This window comes from Heteronotia binoei, chromosome 9, assembly GCF_032191835.1.
Source record: "Heteronotia binoei isolate CCM8104 ecotype False Entrance Well chromosome 9, APGP_CSIRO_Hbin_v1, whole genome shotgun sequence".
Taxonomy (NCBI): domain Eukaryota; kingdom Metazoa; phylum Chordata; class Lepidosauria; order Squamata; family Gekkonidae; genus Heteronotia; species Heteronotia binoei.
In genome coordinates, this window is record NC_083231.1 from 59,343,867 (window position 1) to 59,365,871 (window position 22,005).

Genomic DNA, 22,005 nt, shown 5'->3' on the forward strand with positions numbered 1-22,005 from the left:
CCCGAGTGTTTGGCCGAGTTTAGCTGTTGTTTGGCCAGTGCAATGCCCTCTTTCTGTATCTTCTGGATCGCATTCCTACTTTGCTCTGGAAGTCCTAGCAGAATTGCTGACAATTGGTCCCACAAGGCGTGTTGATATTGCCCCATACAGGCAGAGTAATTTGCCACCTTCAGCCCCAGCGAGCCCGAGTAGACTCGGTGTCCCAAATTGTCCAGTTTCTTCCCCCCTTTATCTGGGGGGGGTAGCATGGGTCTTCCTTGCTTTTGAAGATGATGCCACCACCACCGAATTCGGCTTGGGGTGATTAAAGAGGAAGTCTGCTGTGGACTCTTGTATCCGGTACATGTGGTCAAGCCTGCGCGACGAGATGGGAGTGGACGCAGGCTTGTCCCACGAGGCCTTTGCTGTGTGCAGCATCACAGTTGTTAGCGGGAGGGCTATTGCCGTTGATGTGTCCCTCTGTACAATGTCAAATACATTGTCTGTGACGACTGGTTGAGGTTGGATCGTTGGGAGGGATAGGGACTGAGCCATTCTTTTAATCAAGTCCCCATAGGATTTTAGGTCCTCCGAGGGAGAGATGGGCTGCTCCTCAGTGACCTTGTGTGATGGTGACTGTTCCTCTGGGGATGACAATGCCCCTTGTTCCTCCGGTATCGAACCGTCTATCGACCTCAGGGAACCCGCTGGGGATTCCGAGTGTTCCGAGGGTAACGACGGCCGGTCCCGGCTGGGTTCTGGGGGTGTAACCTCCTCCGAGGCCAAAGGGCACGGGGACCTCTTTTTCTTAGGAGGCTCCTCTACTGGAGGCTTCAACACCGACGCCGATGGGCGGCGCTTCTGGGGTCTATAGGATGTCCTCAATCTATAAGATGCCTCCGAGTGCTGGTCCCACTCGGCCTGGCGTGGGGGAAACCATGGGAACATCGATGGCATCGGGTACGATCCATACAGATACTGCCATTGGCGTTGGTCCCAAGGCAGTGGTGGCGGTGCTGGTCGAGACGGAGAGCTTTCATCCAAGCGCCTCCTAGGCGAGCGATCATATGGGGATCTGTCCCTAGTCGGTTCACGTGAACCGCGTCGATGCCGAGGGCTCGGGGATCAGTCTCGCTGCGAGCTCTTAGAGCAATCACTTCTAGCGGACCCATGTCTTGGGCTGTAGGGGCGATCCCGATGAGGACTCTGAGATCGGCCTCGATGAGAGCTGTCGAATTGATCCCAAGGGCTTTCCCCTCCGACATGGACGAGGTCCGGGGGGCTGTCTTCCACTCCCGACCGTTGTGCCAGCTCTAGCTCACGTTCTGAGTCCAACGAGATGTCAATCTGCGTCGACATCAACTCCAGCATCGGTGGGCTTAGCCGACAGCGTGGTGAAGCAAACAGCTTCAGCGGCGGAACGACCAACACTGTCGGGTCCGATGGTGACTTCGGCGAGGAGCGGTTTTGCCATGTTTTAGCTTGTCAGCCTTTTTCCTCTTCTTCGGTTCCAAAGAAGCTCCATTGCCCTCCTTAGACCTCTTTGCCGGTGTGGAGGTATCCGACGTAGAAGCCAAGCCCGCTCTTTTAGTGGGGCGATTGGCGTCGGAGGAGGGTCTGTCGGTATCGATTAGTTCCGACGTCGAAGATTTTGGCGCGCGCTCTGACTGAGCCGCCATCTTACGAGGGGACAACGCCTGTTCCATCAGGGCGGTAACAAGGCGGGCCGCTCGATTCTTTCTCTTCTGCCTCGAAAACCTGGTGCAATGGGTGCACGAATCTGGTTTGTGCGCCTCTCCCAGGCAAAGCAGACAAAGAGTGTGGCCGTCTGGTGGGGCGATTTTGCTGCCACACTTCCCACACCGCTTGAAAAATCCCCACCGCTTTTCCATGCGAGGAAAGAGTGGGGGGTGAGGGGGTGGTGGAAAGGGGTACTGGGAAAGTAGGGAAAAACAACACTCCCCACTCACAAGCGATGCAAAGACAGTTTGAACAGTGTCTAGAAAATTTTTCTTGGAAATCCAACAAAAACGCTATGAAGCAATCCACCGACCGTAGTGAAGACCGACTGATCTCAGCGGCAGTCAGAAGAGAACTGGCGGGATGTCCACTCCTGTCCTGGTGAGCATGCGCAGGGGGGCTTCTGGGCATGCGCACTGGGACGGGGGCGCGGAAATCTGCAGCTTTGAAGTTACCGATCGTGATCGGCGTCGGCGCCTTCTCCCATCAGTGTGATGCACAGAGACCACAAAGAAGATCTGGGTTTTATATTAGTGATTTTTGGTGGGAAGCCTTCAGTTTGAGTTGGGCTTTGAGTTCAGTCAGTTGGGTTGGTGAGACTGTCTGTGCTGAATGGTATGGTCAGGGCAAGTATTGTAGAATAGGGAAAGAAGGAGCATTTTTCCCTAGTTTGATTGATTTCTTCTGTTCACTATTTTAAAATGCCTGTATATAGTTGTAAATTTTAAATAAATGTTTTGTCTTTTTAAAAGGCAGTCCCTCTGTACCACATAGTTTCCCCAACCACCTTAGATCACACTACTGCAAGAGATGAGTCCAAGGAAGGGGGAAGGCATACAGTTGGCAAGAGTGCCAATCCTCCAGGGGTCTCCCAAAGAAGGACTTTGGTCTGTGTGTTAACCAGGTGCTGGTTGGCAGAGGACCTTGAGGCCAGGCCTCAGAACTGACAAGGGAGATTGGGAGTCCTGTTCCTCTCAGTCAGGAACCCCTAAATTGAGCAGGTGGTGGCAGCGTGCCCTAGTGGCAGGAAGAAGATAAGCTCCCTTCAGGAACTGGCAACTCAAAAGGGAGTTGATGGGACTGAGTCTGAAGGCAGAATCGGACCAGTTCCGCCACAACATCATAATAGCAATGCTGGCCTCAGTGAACTGACTAGATGTGACTAGATGCATCCCTATCTGGGGTCATTAGTCATAGCACACAGTGAGTTGCATGCTACTGGAGCTAGATTGCAGTTCATAGTACATGCTTCTTTGTTATTTGAAAAGAGGTTGGTAGAGGAGCCAGGAGTGCCTTCTATCAGCTTCATCTGGTTTGCCAGCTCTCTCTTTTCCTAGACTCAGCTGACTTGACCACACCGCTCCATCCTTTTATAACTTCTTGGTTAAATTACTGCAATGTGCTCTACAATGGGCTGCTCTTGAAAACAGTTTGGAAATTACAACTGATTCAGAATGAAGCAGCCTGATTGAAGTTATGAGACAGCTATTGAGAACACATACAGCCTATTTCAAACCATCTTCATTGGCTGCATGTTTATTCCCAACTTTAGTTCATGTCCTGATTCTGGCGTTTAAAGTCCTGCATGGCCTAGGTCCCATGGGCCAGTCTGTCTTCAGCTTGCTACTCTCTGGTTGTTCCCCCTTCCAGAATCAACAAGGGCCCATATTTTTATTTATTTCTTTGATTGTTCCCACTTTATGGAATAAGTTGCCAGAGGAAGTGATTGCCATTCTTGGATACTCATAGCAGCCATGATAAGGCTATTTTTATTTACCAGTGCTTTTAATAGTGCATGGATTGCAGGCATTTTATTAGATTGTGGGGGCAGGGGATTGGGGATTTTCCCCCTGCCGTATGTTTTAATTATATACTGGAAGACATTATGAGTCACAAAACAGTTCACTAAATAAATAATATAATACAACAGAAATGTAACCTAAACTTCAAGCATGCATTTGTGACAAGCAATAACTAATATAAATTTCACAAATATTTTCCAGGATTATATCTGAAGATTTTGAGTGTGTAGGTTTATAATATTATAATCAATATCATGTGTGTGAAGGGGAATTACAAAAGTATACATTATATTACAGAAGTATATATTAAGCATACCTTTTAGCAAGCTTTAAAAAACCCCAATGGTATGCAACTTGGATTCTTTCATTAAGTCACATTACTATGCCTAGAACACATCCCACTTCAAAAAGGTCAGCTGAAGACAACATGAATTAGTTTGTGTAGCACGAGAGACAAATTGGGTTACAACATCAATACAAGTCAAAGTAATTTATTTACAGCGTGAAGTAGCACAGATATCTCATAACTGCAGCAGACATCAAAAGGGAAGTATCTTTCTCAATCAACCAAAATATTCCAACCCTCTATAGAAAACAACTGCATTTGAGATTCTTTTGTTGTGTCTGCCTATAAGTAAACTCAATTAAACCATGTTAACAACAGTTGTTATTTGGGCCTGAGGAGGACTGACATCAAAGACAGATACACTGTGGAAACATTTTCCAATGGTACCTTTTCTCTAGCCCAGGGGTGTCAAAATCATTTGTTAGGAGGGCCAGATCTGACACAAATGGGACTTTGTGAGGCCGGACCTTGAGTGTCATAAAATATAATGCCAGGTAGTGGAGATATAAACTTTATAATGGACACAGACAAACCCAATCAAAGAAATGTTTTAAAACTTAAAATACAAACATGCTTAAAACCAGGGCTTTTTTTGAGCAGGAACGCAGTTTCCGGCTGGTTTGGTGCCAGGGGTGTGCGGCCTAATATGCAAATGAGGTACTGCTGAGCTTTTTCTACAAAAAGCCCTATGTGAAACAATGCCGCTGTCAGGGGTGTGGCCTAATATGCAAATGAGTTCCTGCTGGGCTTTTTCCTACAAAGAAAGCCCTGCTTTAAACTCTTCCAATGGTTTAAGTTAGAAAGGTGGGGGACTAGTGGAATTTTGCAATGCAATTTTTAAAATAAAACATCAAGAAAAAGCATAAGGCTCTGACTCTGTGGAAACAATGAAATAGCATTGTAAACTTCTCCCCATCGGTCTACTCAGATTGGCAAAGCCTTTCCAGTATAATATCCCCCTTTGGCTGTGGGTTCCCACATTAGAGTATTCACTAGATTAGGTTCATTCAGGAGAGATAAGCTGCCTAAAAGCATCAATCCTTGTTTGCAAGGACACAACTCCAAGAAGCATGAGTTTCAGCTAGCTATAGGAAAGCTGAAATGTAACCATCTCCACTCCATTTGCAACCATTGCAGAGTACAGACAAAGCTGCAAGGAAAATGTGGAATGGATCTTAAAATCTACCCCACCTTTTCCTAGCAGTAGCCAGTAAAGAAAGGCAGGAAAAACCTGGGACTCAGCCTGCAAGCTTCAAAAGGTGCTTCAAAGAGCCTTTGAAGCTCCCAGGTTGAAACTGTAAGAGTCTCAGCCTGGAAGCTTCAAAGAGCCTGGGAGCTGTAAGAGAACTGGGAGCTTCAAAGGGTAAGGACAGGAGGGGGAGGAGGGGGGAGAAAAGAGCCCCGCGGGCCGGATCAAAACCTTGGGTGGGTCAGATTTGGCCCGCGGGCCTGGTGTTTGACACCCCTGCTCTAGACACAATTCCAGAAAACAGCTAAGTGGAGAAAAATCAGTGATACTGCTGCCAGGAAGAAAAGGCATTAATTCAGACCATCCTGAGAGCTCTGTGCAGTTCTATGCACAGTTATTCCAGTCTAAAGATGTTCAGCAACTTGGGTGATAGTATAGTACACACTTCCATTCAATAACACAAAGTGCTGCTGGTTGGTGAGAAATATCCCATGGCTGCTGTCTTGTAGTATGCATTCTACAAAGGGTTAAATATCCAAATGGAAGAAGAATGGTATGGCACAGAAGTAACCCTCAACACAAGAGGCAGTGGCACAACACATTCAATGCTGCTACTTGGCCTTTGAGACAGGAGAGGCTCCAAGCCACAGTGATGCCCAGATCCCTTGAAATCTTTGCAAATTCTCTGTTCTGACCCTCAAATGGACAAGTTTAGATCAGATTTCAAGGCAGCTCTCAACAAGATGCCATTCTTAAAGAGTACAGCTCTGAAGACAATTAAGCTCTGAAGAGAATTCAACATGTATGGCATCTGAAGCACTTGTTCAAAAATGGCATCTATTTTACAACCACAGACCATGGAACTGTTTCAATTTCAGCTGCAACATCTCTCTAGCATTGACAACAGAGCTTAAGGAATCAGTGTTGTTATTGCAAAATCAGCCTTTAACTTTCAAACACAAAGCTTAAATATGGGCTCTTTTTCTAGCAGGAACTTCTCTGCATATTAGGCCATGCCCCCTGAGGTAGCCAATCCTCCAATTGCTTAGAGGGCTCTTAGTACAGGGCCTACTGTAAGCTCCAGGACAATTGGCTACATCAGGGGGGCATGCCCTAATATGCAGAGGAGCTCCTGCTAGAAAAAGAGCCCTATATGGTCTAAGGGCCTTCCTTGTATCTTTTTAAAGGCAAGACTGAAAGAAATTACAGTACTTCAAAGTATTGTCCATTTTAATATTAAAAGTGTCACGTTCCAAATGGACAACAGACGTTCAGCGCCTTCATCATTACTGATTTTAGCTTTAAGGAGAAAAAAAATACCTAGTTTAATGCATTCTAATATATGGATGGCAAAGATTTATTTATTATATTTGCTTCCTACCCTTTTCTCTGTGGAATTCAGAAAAACATTTTCACCTCATAATAACTCTGTGAGGCAGCTTAGGCTATAAGGATGCCACCCACAGCTTTTTAGCTCAATGGGATTTTGAGACCAGGGTTCTCCCATTCAAATCCAATTCTTCACATGATAAAAGGACTTTTACCTACTGTGGCAGTGACTGGGGGAGGTGGCTTTGAAATTACCCAACAAAACTTTGTAAAAAGATCTTTGGTGAAAGAAAATGTTTCTGGTGCACCTGGATTTCAACTAATCTCAATGCTTTTATGTTTTTTTTTACTTTCCCTATTAAGTATTAAAGGTTTTGTTTTGTTTTTAATTGCTAACAAATGCACACAACCATGCTCACCTGGTACCTCCCTTCCAATCCTGTAGGCATCAGGTTAAAAGATTTTTTACCCAGGCTTTTAACTGAGGGGTTCTATTTTTAGCTGTTTTATTGTTTGCAACTAGCCTTAGGGATGCTTTACAGATAACATTTTAGGTTGCTAAACATTTCATGCTGTTTTTTATGCCTTGTTTCAATGTTGATAATTCTTATGTGTTTTTTTTAATGATTTCATTACATTGGTCCTACTCTGTGAGTTTCTGGGTCTCAAGAGAGGTGGTATATAAATTTTCTAAAAACAAGAACTGATATTCCCAACAAGGTTTTAGCAGAGTTCCTTTCATGGCTCAGAAAAGTTGCTTTCCTCTACAAAAATGAATGGAATGTTTGGGGCACTCAGAGTCATTGCAGTGATTCCACTGTCCTTCTTCTATCCATATACACAGATATCTTCTGCACTGATGGAATGCCACAGCTCACACAGAGGCACATTCATAATTACCTTCAACTTTAAAAATGACATTTCTTCCAACCCTGGAAGAGTTCTGAACCTCAGGGAGGCTTGCAGCTTACCCACTCATCTGCAGCAGCTGTTTCAAGGGGAGAATCAACTTCCAGGTACAAGCCCCATTGGGGAAAGGCTTTGTCCACTTTCCAGGTGCTACATTGGATAATGGTGGACAGAAAAGCCACAGGTGGCATGTTAAGGAACCACATGTGTTTCTTGAGCCACTGTGCATCACTGCTCTAGACCAGCTTTCTTGGTTCTTCCTCTCTTATATGCATGCATCTATATACTGTAGCCAATCACTTAACTGCCACACCTTACCACTGCTGCTTGCTCATGTTTGCCTTCCAGCATTACAGGAGAAGAGAATAGGGTTGGGATGTAAAAACCGCTCCCTATAAGAAGCACATTCTGCATGTGTCTTTGCAGCTGCTGCTGGCAGCTGACATCTGGCATCTGCTTAGGTGTTACCACTCCCTTGTCTCTTCTGAAAACTTCACCTTATTTCACTTTAAGGCAGGCTGCTTGCTAGCTTTGGAACGTCTGTGCTAAAATAGAAAGGAGATGTATTAACATCTTCAGGCAGCCCTCAGGTTGGCTAGAAGAATACTGAGCCACACCTAATGTCTTCAATTTAAAAAAAAAGAAAAAAGAAAGAAAAGCTACAGATGTACAGCATCTCCCTACATAAACATTTCATCAAGGTAGCTAAAAATAAACGGACCAAGAAATCACATTCTCATCAAACTGTGGAAAACAGTTCACAGCAGAGTCACAGATAGTATGTTAGGATGCTAATTTAGACTTCAGAATTAAAATGCCAAGATATGATAGATCCAAGAGTTCCCTTATAAAGAGAAACCAAATACAAGCAGAGTAAGAAGAGAAATTTCCACTAAGACTCAGCTACAGTGAGAAAAGGAAGCTTAATCTTCTAAAACTGAACTGCCAAGGAGATTATGAACTCTAAGGAAAGGATCACATAGTCTGTCTTGTCTTAAGAAAAAAAATGTAGAAATATTTTTTATTGATCTCTGATAATATTTTCAAGCTGAATAGAGGGGAAAAAAGAAGAGACACTAGAGAGATTATACTGCATATTTACATTGATTACTGGAGCATATGAGAAAATTTCAGAAGAAAATCAGCTTGTGTTTCATAGATTACAACAGAGTTTTTGACAGTGTATGCAAAGCTATGGATGGTTTTAACAGAAATAAGTGTGCCACAACATCTGATTGTTTTGATGTGCAACCTGTACTCTGGACGAGGGGCTACTGTTAGGACAGAATATGAAGAAACAAAATGGTTTCCAATTGGCAAAGGTGTCAGACAAGGCTTATTTTATTTCCCTATTTGTTCAAAATACATGCAGAACATATCATAAGGAATGAACATATCATTAGATTCACATGAAGGTGGAGTGAAAAATTATGGAAGGGACTGTTAACTATCCAAGATATGCAGATGGCATGACGTTACTGGCAGAAAATAGTGAAAACTTGAAAACAACTCCTGATGAAGGTTAAGGCAGAAAGCACCAAAGTAGGATTACATCAAAAAGACAAAAGTGACGACTACTGGCGAATTACAAAACTTTAAGGTTTGAAATTGTTCCAAGATTTCTTTTTCTTGGCTTCATCATCAACTAAAAGAGAGACTGCAACCAAGAACTCAGAAAAAGGCTGAGACTGGGAAGGGCAGCTATGAAGGAGCTAGGAAAGATACTTAAGTGTAAAGATGTGTTTGCTGACAACCAAGATCAAGATAATTTATACTACAGTATTCTCCATTACTCTGCACAGGTGTGAAATTTGGACAGTGAAGAAAGCTGTAAGGAAGAAAGTCAATTCCTTTGAAAAGAGGTGTTCACTGAGAGTTCTACTGATCCTGTGGACTGTCAAAAGACAAATAAGTGGGTTCTAAATCAAATGAAGCCTGAACCCTCCCTAGAAGCCAAAATAACTAATCTGGGGCTATCGTACTTCTACCACATTATGAGAAGACCGGAGTCCCCGGCAAATATAATAATGCTAAAAAAGTTGAAGGCAGCAGGAAAAGAGAAAGACCCAACATGAGATGGATTGACTCTTTCAAGGACACCACAGCCCTCAGTTCACGAGCCCTGAGCAAGGCTGTTAATAGGATGTTTTGGAGGTCACTAATTTGTATAGTCACTGTAGGTCGGAAGTAACTTGACAGCACTTGCTACACACACTGATAACACTGACACAGGCCTGTGAGAAATAAGCATCAGTTGAAACCACTCTAACCATCAGTGATCTATCGCCTTTCTTAAACCATAACAATTCTTGATCTCAGACCTTGGGCAGTAGGCTGAGACAACTTTCTAATCTCATCAGTCGCAGTTGACTCGCTAAGATGGACATTGCTTGCTGGATACGCCTTCTCTCATGAACATGTATCTCTATCCTGTAACCAATGACTTAATTGCCTCACCTTACCACTGCTGCTTATTCGTGGTTGCCTCCTAGGAATACTGGCGAATAGGGTAGGGCTAGGATGTAAAACCCTCTTCCCATAGGAAAAGGTGTTGCCAACCAGGCAACACTGTAACAGGGCCTTAAAATGTCAGCTATATTTTTAAGGAGCTAACTCACTTGTTCATCTTCCAGTGTGAGATATGCAATCATCTGTCAACAATGCCTTTCTGCAATCTATAGTCTTTATATAAAAGTATAACTTGACACAAATTTGACATAAATATGGCAATCTTCAAATCCCACGGGTAAACAGTTCAGTCTTTCACTTTCAGAGAAGTAGATGTATTAAGTTGTATGCAACCACACACATTTTAGTATATATGATTTCATGGCTTCCCTTCTCCATTTTATCCTCACAAGAGCTCTATGAATTAAAGTTAAATTGAGCGAGACTGACTGGCCTGAGATCACCCAATAAGCTGCATGGCTGAGTGGGGACTTAAAGCCATGACTTTTGTGCCAAAGATGTTCAGTATGCAAACATCATACTTTCAACAGTCATTTGTGAGCTTTATCTTGGATTTACCTTGCTGTCATCTAACATGAGCATCTACCAGATAACTTTGTTACTACACAATAGCTGTGGTGGTGGAGGTGATTCTGTGCCAGAATATTGAACATATGAAGCTGACTTATGCTGAATCAGACCCTTGGTCCATCGAAGTCAGTATTGTCTTCTCAGACTGGCAGCGGCTCTCCAGGGTCTCAAGCTGAGGTTTTTCACACCTATTTGCCTGGACCCTTTTTTGGAGATGCCAGGGATTGAACCTGGGACTTTCTGCTTCCTAAGCAGATGCTCTACCACTGAGCCACCGTCCCTCCAATGGATGGACAGGTCAATTAATTAAATGCTGGGGTTGAATGAACTCTCCCATTAGGCTATTAAATAAGGCAAACATAGATGACCATTAAATAGGAAAAAAAAGTTTTAAGTATCTATAATGACTGGTTGGTTGATTTGCTAATTCTTTATTCAAATGATGACAGGTCTGGGAGGAGACCACAATTACTATCCAACTGTGTAAGAACATCCATGTGTAAAATGCTGCCAGATGCACTAGTCTTGCACATTCAAAAACAAATCTTATGGCCTACTGACACATTAAATTTACAGAGCAAGAAAATCTTTCTTAGGAGTCAAGTTACACCTTTAAGACCAACCAAGTTTTATTCAGAATGTAAGCTTAGAGAGCACACAAAAGCTTACGTTCTGAAAAACACTTGGTTGGTCTTAAAGGTGCCATTTGACTCCTGCTTTGTTCAACTACTTCAGACCAACACGACTGCCCACTTGGATCTTTCTTAGGGCCTTAGATCAAGATGGGTAACTGTGTTAGTCTGTCTGTAGCAGCAGAAAAGAGCAAGAGCCCAGTAGCACCTTAAGATTAACAAAATATGTGGCAGGGTATGAGGTCTCATGAGTCACTGCACTGTATCTGAGGGAGCCTAGGAAGGATGTAACATCACTGTGATTTCTTGTCCTGTGATGTCACTTTGAGGTCAAAGGTCAGGTGATGGCACTTCCTAAGCTTCTCCCATTCTGATGATGTCACATCCTACAGCAAAATCCCACCTGCCTCTTCCTCCAAAATCATCTTGTGGCTCTTGAGCACCTTATATGAAGCAAGTTTGGCCACCTCTGTGCTATACATTCAAAGGGCAGCCTGGGTTATCTTGTAGCACTATAAATCCTGTATTTCTCCCTCTGTGGATGATTGGGTCAATGATATGTTAGATCTCTGTATAAGGGAGAGAATCGCATACCACAGAAGAGAAGCTCCTGAAACCTTCACTTTCATCTGCCAAGATTTCCTTTGAGCAGCAATGCCTCACTTTCTCCACTCCTTGCTTAACTGGATATATATTACAACTTCTTTCTTTCCCTACCCCACCCCATTCTAACTATTTTTTTCTTTTCTTATTCTCTACTCTTAGCTGCCTGAATATATGCCCCTTGTACTTTGTTTTTATTGTTGTAGATGGGCTATGTTGGGGAAGAGGTGGGGGAGGGTGTGTGGTAGGGTTATAGCGAGTTTGTTATATTTCCTATTATGTGGAAAAAATACATCAATAAAAAAACTTGATAAAACCCAACCATTTTAACCAGGGCTTTTTTTGAGCAGGAATGCACAGGAACTCAGTCTTGGTGTCAGGGTGTGTGGCCTAGTATGCAAATGAGTTCCAGCTGGGCTTTTTCTACAAAAAAGCCCTGATTTTAACACACCTTACATCCAGTAATTAGATTACTAACTATAAGCCCTTCTGAACAGTTCTGCCTTGCACTTGAACTGAAATCAAGGAAGGGCCTTATCAGATTTTGGAAGGCTATTCCACAATGTAGGTGCTGCCACAGAACAAAAAGAAGCATCTAGCATCTGCAAACTTCATCAGTCTGCACAATGGCAACTGGTGCAGTGAGTGAGACTGCCACAGCTGCTTGTATTAGGAGAGATATGTAAGTCCCAGGCCACGAAGGCTTTTATAGGTATATCCATCTGATATTTGAAGAAGTGCGCTTGCACATAATAGTTTATACCTTGAATAAAACTTTTGTTGGTCTTAAAGGTGCACTGGACTCAAACTTTGTTCTGCTGTTTCAGATGAACATGGCTACCCATCTGAATCTATAAATATAGACTGTTCATCAAAGCTACCAAGGCCATCTCTTGTTTCATAGCCAACTAAAGTTAAAAGGGTCAAAAGGTGTGTCATTCAAAAAATGTTGCAGCTTTTATGCCATCACTCTCAATTATTATCTCCAAAAGAGAGGTTTGATACTGGTCTACAATTGGCTCCAAGCTTTCCACCAAACATAGTCTGTTATAGTTATCTTTTTATGAACAGCCTGCTTTAGTGGCCTAGGGAAGTTCCTCTATGAGACTGAAGTACAAATTATATTTATCATAGGCCTTTTAATAGTGCAAGAGGAGCTGGAGTCTAGGCCACATGTGGTGGCCCTCACAGCCCCTAAAATCCTAGGAAGACTAGACTAAAACTATTCATAGAAACGGGACCAGATGGCATTTCAGATGCGTCCACCACATGATCAATCTGCAACTGACATTCAGAGCAGTTCTGAGACATTTTATCAGCAAAGAATTGCACAAAGTCATCACAGCTGATAAGCAATTCTGTGATGTTCTAGCACTATATACTTGGAGTCAACAATTAATGAATACCTTTTAAAAACCTGGGCTGCACATGAGCCAGTTGATGCAACAGTAGCAGAGAAGTATCGCTTCTTCTCCACCATCACTGACTTCTTATAAGATTTTGAATTCCTTTATAGCATATTGTGTCAGATTCAGCCCATTTTGCATCAATGATAATTAAGATGTCTTCCAATCCTCTTTAGCTCTTCAGTGCCACATGACCAGGAAGCTGGTTTTCTACCTGCTGGTGAAAAACTAAGACACAATCCCAGGCCCCTATCAAGATTCCATCTGAACTACCATTAGGACCCTCAAAATCCCTGCTGAGCATTCTAGAATCCAACCATATCCTTTAGTCTCATTTTAACCAGCTCACTGCCCCTGTTTTAAATAGGGGCCACAACTGTCCATCCATGGCACTGGTTGTTTTTCTAACCCCTCATAAGAACCAGGTGTTTGCTCAGAACTGATTAAATCCAGAAAGAGAAGCTGAAGAAGAGAAGAAGTTTTAGGCACTTACAGGGAGGAAAAAGTGAAAACAAGAGGAACAGAGGGAATGGGAAGATATAAATCCACACAGGTCCCCCACTTGTAATTAACTAATGGTGATAAAAGGGAAGGAACTAGATGAAGAGATAGCAGTGCATTGCTAAATTCAGGCACTTCTCAAGAATAGTATATGACTAAATGACAAACACCTGCAAATATTATTCATACACCTTTCAGTTTTAATTAACCAGCTACATGTTACCCCAGTAAGTGTTTTTACCACTTGATAGGCCATATTCAGTTATTTTGGCTGCCTGATATTTAGTATTTGTAAAGAATCTAGTCCAATGTTAGTAGTTCACCAGAGCTGAGTTTTCAGTTCACATGAAAAGGAACAGTCAAATGCATTAGCGGTCTTTTCATGAAACACTTGCTTTTCTTTTGGTTCCTATCTTTTTCCATTTATCTTACAGTTGTATAATTGTCATCAGAGGTCACACAGATTTGGCTTTAAAAATGGAGCCACTGTGTTAAGAAGAACAGAAGTTCTCCTTTAGTTCCAGATATATACAGCACTATGTCATAAGAATGCACCCTCCCTTGCCTCCTCTCTCCATTTTCTAATTTAAAAAAAAAGATAATCGAAACAGTGAAATGGAAAACTACTGTAGGCTGCCCTGATGACACAAGATATACTGCAACTCCACTCTGCTGCCAAGATAGAAAATATAATTAACATCTTACTGTCATCCAGCTCAAGACAGAGATTATATACAGCAACAGGCCTCTTATTACGTTGCCCTTGTCTTCTTGATTGTCGTGGTGGGGCATTTGGAGGGGACACTGACACAGAGATTGGCTCAGAAAGAGTGGCATCAGGCAGAGTTTGGAAAATCTGTAATAAAGAGCACAACAGGCATTAATTATTTACTATCAACAGCAACAGCAACCTGTATAAATGCAACTGTAAACCATTATCAAATAACATTTGCTTTGGATTCTGTTCAAGGGAGGAAAGAGCCAAAACTCTATTCTTCAAATTCTGGGATTGTGCCATGACTCTTTAAAAATAATAAAAAAATGATTTTTAAAGCATAAAAATATAGTCTACGCATTAACTGCTATGTGAATCACTTAATCCACAGACCTAGGTATGTGCAACTGAGCTTGCCAGCTGGTAGGAAAAGTGAAATATTTCTTTATGAGCCACCAAGCCAAGAAAGAAGTTCTACCATTTCACTGAAGCAAATGTATTTTTTGCCAGAGCCTCCATCATAATTATCAGAGTTGATGACAGTCATAGGATTATATTCCCTTCTGCTATATTTTTCCAATTAGCATTATTTGGGGATTGGTTATCTTTCCCCCAGAGAGGGCTAAAGGAAAGAACAGCTTACTCAACTTTCTCAAATGCAGTCATTACACTCGGCAACAAAGCACACATTTATTAACTACTGGAACACATAACATCACAAACATTGTAGTGATTACACACCTCTAAATTAAACTGGACTCTAATATGTGATTGCTAAAACACTGCTGCCATTTAAAATGTTACAGTCTGGGGGGTGTCTTTTTTCCTACTCAATTTTTCCTGTTGTATTAGAACATAAAAAGAGTCCTGAAGGATCAAATCAGTGTCCTGTCTCACAAAGTGACCTAACAGTTCCTCTGGCAGGGTATAGAGGCCCAGGCCTTCCCCTCCGGGGGCCTTCTGGCATTGGGATTCAGAGGCTAACTGCCTCTGAATGAGCAGGTTCCTCTCAGGCACCATGTCTAGTAGCCACTGATAGACCTATCCTCCATAAATCTATCTAATCCCCTTTTAAAGTTGTCTATGCCTATGGCTATCACTACATCCTTTGGCAGTTAATTCTACATTACTGTGTAAAGAAGTATTTCCTTTTGTCCATTCTGAACTCTACTGTCCATCGGTTTCATTGGATACCTTCAAGTTCTAATATTTTGGGAGAGGTGGGAGGAGTTCTCTTTGTCAACACTCTCCACCCTGTGCATTATTTTATAAACCTCTATCAGAGGGTTGCCAAATCCAATTCAAGAAATATCTGGGGACTTTGGAGGTAGAACCAGGAGGCATTGGGGGCAGAGCCAGGAGCAAGGGTGTGACAAATACCACTGAACTCCAAAGGGAGCTCTGGCCATCACATTTAAAGGGACTGCACACCTTTTAAATGCCTTCCCTTCATTTGAAATAATGGATAAGGGCACCTTCTTTTGGGGCTCAAAGAACTGGACCCCCTGGTCCAATTTTTTTTTAAACGTGGATGGTATTTTGGGGAGAAGCACTGGATGCTATGCTGAAAGTTTGGTGCCTCTATCTAAAAAACCAGCCTCCCCAGAACTCCAGACACCCAAGGATCAATTATCCATTACACCCTATGGGAATCGATCTTCATAGGGAATAATGGAGTGCTCTGCAGACATCCCCCGCTTTTTGATGACCCTGAAGCAGGAGGAGGGCCTTCAAACTGGGGGATCCCCTGCCTGCACCTGAGGATTGGCAGCCCTACTCTATCATGTCCCCACTTAGTATCTCTTTTCTAAACTGAAAAGTATTGTTCTTAGGAATTAATTATCACAAGCCTCTACATGGATATTTAGAGAGAGAACTTGGGTATAAACACTTTAAATGAATATCTGCCAGCATTCCTGTTTATGTAACTACTATTTGCTGCAAAAATAGACAAACAGGTTCCTATCAACAGCCCAGCACGTGCTCCTTCCTATTGCTTTAGGCTAACCCAGCAGACACAAGAGCAAAGGCTTTTATTCCTAACAGGCACTTTCTGCAATGGGAAAGAATTCTTCAATACACACTGGCATATTTTAACTTCCATATTTTGTCTTTACTGTAGCTTTAACCACCCCCACCCCCCACACACTCTCTTTGTTCTGATGTTGGTATAACAAGTGCTATCAACCTAGCCTAGGAAAGGCACGCTTTACATCAATATCAGATCCAGTAAAACAAAAAATCCAGCTAGAACAATGGTGTGTGTGTGTGTTTGTGCATGCACACACATACATTCTATGTACACTTTTGAAGACAAAAGTTATACTCTAAAGCAGGGGTGTCAAACGTGAAGCCCATGGGCCAGATCAGGCCCCCAGAGGGCTGCTATCAGGCCCACAAGCAAGTCTGCTTCTTTCTCCCTCTCGCTTGCTTCTTTCTGTGTCACAGCTTGCTTTGCCAGGCTTGCTTAATCATACAGGAGCTACAGAGCAAACCTCTATGTTCTCCTTTGGCTGAGGCTCCTCTCCCAGAGAGGAAGTGGGGGGGGGAGGGAAGAGCTTGCTTTGAAATTTACCGCAGTATTGCAAGAGTGCTAATACTTTAAGCAGGTTTTATTTTAGGGTTTTTAAAAAGACATCTTTAATTGGTTTTGTCTGTGTCCTTTATAAAGTTTGTATCTCCGTTACCTGGCATTACATTTTATGACAAACATGGCCCAACCCGACAAGGTTTCATTTATGTCAGTTTGGCCCTCATAACTTATGAGTTTGATACCCCTGCTCTAAAGAGTATGTTATTGTGTGCCCTTATGTTTATTTCTTTTGCACTATGCATTTCTTCTACAGCATGTAGAATTAATTTGTGTGTATGTGTGTGCATACACATTTGTGTTGGAAGGGGTGAAAAAAACCTATCAAACCTACAACATTACCAAGTTAATATTCTGACATGAAATCAGTGAGGTGGATGGGAAAATGCATTTTGTTGTCTGGAGAAAAACATAGAGCACATGGTTTTGATTCTGCATGATTAGTTCCTTGATTTTTTCCTTCAGTCACATGCAAATATTTCATTACATCTCTAACACGTAATTGGAATTAGATATCATAAGAAATAAAAATATTAACACCATCAAACCATGAATAATACAAGCTGAAACAATTACACAATGAATTACAAATGTAAGCAAAGCAAAGAAGATAAAAGGCAAGATGCAACTAATGAGTCTATACAAAATGGTTGAAAAAATTAGTTCAATAAAAGCCCTGCATGTGACACTTGGGAAATAATCATGAAGCAGTGAAACTGCTTTGCAAGTCCAAAATGACTGTCCTAATAATAGCTCAGGGAAGCCACTGTGTTGTACTGTGGAAGAAAAGCACAAGCCTAGCTACTGTGAAGGCCACGTCATGGTTCCCAAAGGCATCATACCAATAACACGCAATATTTGACCTTAAAGTACAGAAGATAAAAATAAACACAAGTCAGGTCTGCTCTAGTATAATCATGGCCCCTGAGCAGTTCAACCTGAAATGCAGCAGCAGCAATATCCTGTGGCTGACTAACTTGCAGAACACTAGCTTCCTTATGAGGATACCACCACCTTCCTGGAAGAGGTGGGAGAGTCCCAAAGCTAAAATTTAAACTTCTTCCTGTGGGCCATTACAGTCAGCATAATACATAATGCACTGGCTCTCATGTCGCTTCTGAAAACAGGACTTGTTCTGCCAAGACATTTAAGAACATGACCCTAAATCCCGAGCATCCATACTAGGTCTATTGAACCACTGGAAACAAGACATAGTGAGTAGCCTTACTGCCTTTTTAATCTGCATTAAAGTGACCTTTTCAACCATTTTGGATGAACTCATTTGTGGAATCCAGCTTGCTGATTAGCATCCTGAGACAACTGGATAGCAGGGTAGAGCACGTTCAGTACAGAAGGGGTGGGGGGAAGAGTTCCCAAGTGATATGAAGCCATTGCTAACATCTGTAAAGAGTGATTGAAGATAACTGCATTATGACGGGGGTGGGGGGAGAATCTGTGGGTATGAGAGATCCATCTGGTCAGTATAAAAGTGGACCCTCCTATATGGATATAAAATACAGGATGTTAACTGATAAAGGGGATTAGTAAAATAATTCTGTATCAAAGTGTTGCTACTCCAGACTACATATTAAAGAGAAGGAATTTGAAGGGATAAGTGTGACGTGTTTTGCTGTTTAATTTCAACATTTAAATAATTCTAGATACTACCAGAGATTCAACAACTTTACATGAGACAATGTAGACTTTCTGGTACTAACAGCCTCTTGCCTCAGTTTTACCTAAGTGCTCTAAACAGACTTCCTACATTTCAGAACCACAAATACAGTCTTTACATTATTAATGCTAAACTGGAAAGCAAGGCTAATGATTTCTAGTTGTTAGTTCAAAAAAGTACCATCTAGCCTCAAATGGAAAGCAAGTTGTGCCTTTGTGGGGGCTAGGACTCGGGGGGGGGCAGGGTCTGTGGCCACCTAAGGAGCTCTGTATGGTGGCTCTTTGTGCCCAGTCTCACGGAACTCTCTTATCCCACTTCTATCGTCCTGCTATCATACTGACTAGGAGATGGATCAGACTGGAACTGCAGCAGCCAAGGACCCCCATAGTTTAAATGAGGAAAGAGCCAAAGATCTGGCCATCCAGCCCAGATTTATATTTATTCAGTGTCCTACATCAGTTAAAAACTCTGTTTCAGCCTTAAAAAAGACCACTGTATTGTGTTGGAACAGAAGCAACAGAGTGGAATATGGGGCCTCGAAAGATTGAAAAAACTGTATAGAAACCATCTCCCAAAATGAAGCCTTCCAAGCCCAGTATCCTCCTTACCTTCACCAAACAAATGAGGGCATTCCTATTCTAATGAGCATTCGGAGGGCAAGAAGAACTGATGTTCTGACCAAGGTAATTTATGTACCTGTGTGCCCTGTGGTTTAAACTTGGGATTGAAGCCAGTCAGCTTCTTCACTCAATTGTAGCCAGTTCCCCTCCTTATTACAGCCTCTATCCTATGTGCCTTTTAATACATGCACGTCCCATGACCCACAAACATAGCTTTTCCAGTGGTCAAAGCTAGTGGGAACTAACCTTTGGTATAATTTTATATTCTTAATAAAGGTATTGTTGCTTTTAAACATTTTATTTGTTATTAGCATTATTGATTTTGCTAATCATCCTGCCAGCTATACGCCATAAGATGAGATATGAAAAATCAAATAAAAGCATCAAACAAGACTTTTTGCCTCATAAAATATCTACAGGGATACCCATGGGGTTGCTATACATATAATTTGAAAATCTCTCTCTGTGTGTCTGTCTCTCTCCACACACACACACAAAGTATCTGTAGAATGTAACTAATTATTCAATGAATCATTATTGTCATTTTTCATTAGAGACTGTACTTGGGTTTAAATTTCTGTCTTAATTTTCAGGCTTTATTAAACCAACAAAACTTGTAATAATTTAAACATGATGAAGAAGGTGTAGATAAAAAGCCCTACAGTATTTGAAATCTAAATCCTGACAAAGAAAAGAGTAACTTAATCAGCACTGACTATTTCACTGAAAATGCTTCGTAAGTCAGGTCAAAGCTCACTGACACATTTCATATCTATGAAACAATTACCATGTAATAATAATGATGGATGACAAGCCACATACAAATGACTTATGGCATTTCATCAATAGTATCACTTGTGTCATTTACATTTAGTGGAATTTAATCTCGAACATTGTGCCACTCCAGGATTGCCAGGTCTGGCTCAAGAAATATTTGAGGACTTCGGGGATGGAGCCAGAGGACTTTGGGGGTGGGACCAGGAGCAAAGTTGTGACAAGCATGATTGAACCCTGAAGGGAGTTCTGGCCATCACATTTAAAGGGACCGTGCTCCTTTTAAATGCCTTCCCTTCATTGGAAATATTGGAGAATGGGGGCACCTTCTTTTGGTGCTCATAGAATTGGATCCCCTAGTCCAATCTTTTTAAAACTTTGGGGGGGGTGTTGAAGAAAGGCATCAGGTGCTATGCTGAAATTTTGGTGCCTCTACCTCAAAAAAGAGCCCTCCCACAGCCCCAGTTAAGCATGGATCAATTCTCCATTATCCCCTACAGGAACCGGTCTCCATAGGACATAATGGAGTGTCAAGATGGGAGGGCCTCCAAACTAGGGGATCCCCTTCGCTTCCCTCAACTGGGGACTGGCAACCCTATGCCATTCTGAGCATAATATTATAAATGAATCTCTCATCCTAACACTCTGGGCATAATATTATAACTGAATCTCTCATCCTAGCACTTGGAAACCCTTCAGCCATACTTCACAGTAATTACCTGAACCTACTTCTTTTGCTAATACATGCTGCTCCACAGGAATTATATTCACAGGGGAAGGTTGTGGATTCTGAACCTGTGGCCAGCTACTGTGGCTTTACTCTATGTGAGTTCACTTAGAGAAAAATCCTGCACACAGCCTTATTCTATAATTTTTAAATTTTTTATCTACTTATAGTCCACTCTTCTCACTGAGACTCAAAAGAGATTACAAAGTATATGCCAATGCAACCAATCAGATGAGACACCTAATAAACAATGAAATAAGATTAAGATGACATTAATTTGAAACAAAGCAAAAATCATTACACATAATGCCAAACAATGCAGAAAATGGTACTACAAAGGGAGAATGGAATGAGGTAACAACAGGATAATACAAAAAGCAAATACATAACATACAGTGATATAAATAAATAATAAAATATAAATAATTAATAAATTCTTTCTATTATAAAAGCCCTGTGGTGACACCAAACTTAGGTCTCCCACTGGCTTATGGGTGCACTCCATATACCACTGGCCCATCACACATCAGTCACCACCTCTGGGCTCCCATTGGCTGACTCCCCTGTCCCCCACCCACTGCCAGACCCAGGACAGATGAGAAATGAGCCACTGAGGAAGCTATGAGGCAGTAACTGTTGCTAGGCAACTGACAGAAGTTGTTGCTTCTGTAAGTAAACAGCAACCAAGCTTGGTTCTCTCAGCAAGAGGTGTGGGGAAGGCCCTTCCCAGGCATATTTTGGCCTTTGAGGGAGAACTCTTTGGGCCCAGTCCTGACTACAGTTGTCCAGTGTTTCCTCTAAGCTGAGTTAGTGTGAGCTAGCTCACAGATTTTTAGCCTTCAGCTCACACATTTTTGTCCTAGCTCAGGAAGGATGACCCCAGAGCACACTAATTTATGCAGCAGCTCACAGCTTTAATGCCAGTAGCTCACAAAGTAGAATTTTTGCTCACAAGATTCTGCAGCTCCAGGTTGGTGGAACATTCCTGGAGATTTTGTGATGGAGTCTAAGGAAGCCAGAAGTTCTAGAATGTCCTGCCTTGAGAAATCCACACAGCTAAAACTTTGCAAATCTTTTGCAAATTTAGTTTCAGTGGGCTTTTAAAATCCCGGCCTTTGTGCCCTATTAGTGCTTTCTATTATTACATTTTCATTGTTATTCAATTTGCTATTATGTGCTGCTTGTAAAAAGTGAGCTACAAAAGTCATAATCTAAAGGAAACAGAAGGCTCAAAGGACTCATCTTTAAGCAATTCTGGGTCCCTTCTTCCTTCTCTTACAATTTTCTTTTTTTTACATCTTGCCATTCCTTGTTAATCAACTATTTTTTCTGATTTTCTCACAAAGCCCGTCATCTTTGATATAGTGGGAAATGAGGATGACTCAAGATTGGTTGAATAATAAATATATAAGTTATGCTACAGTGAAAT

General features: G+C 42.0%; 1 protein-coding gene across 1 annotated transcript in view; it reads right to left on the reverse strand.

The window, feature by feature from the left end:
• The window catches only part of ARHGAP10 (Rho GTPase activating protein 10), a 183,960-nt gene that overhangs the window by 33,438 nt on the left and 128,517 nt on the right, over positions 1-22,005 (reverse strand). Inside the window, exon 19 of the mRNA XM_060246668.1 lies at positions 14,181-14,331. Within this exon, the coding sequence (XP_060102651.1) occupies positions 14,181-14,331 (151 nt within the window). The remainder of the gene's footprint in view (positions 1-14,180; positions 14,332-22,005) is intronic.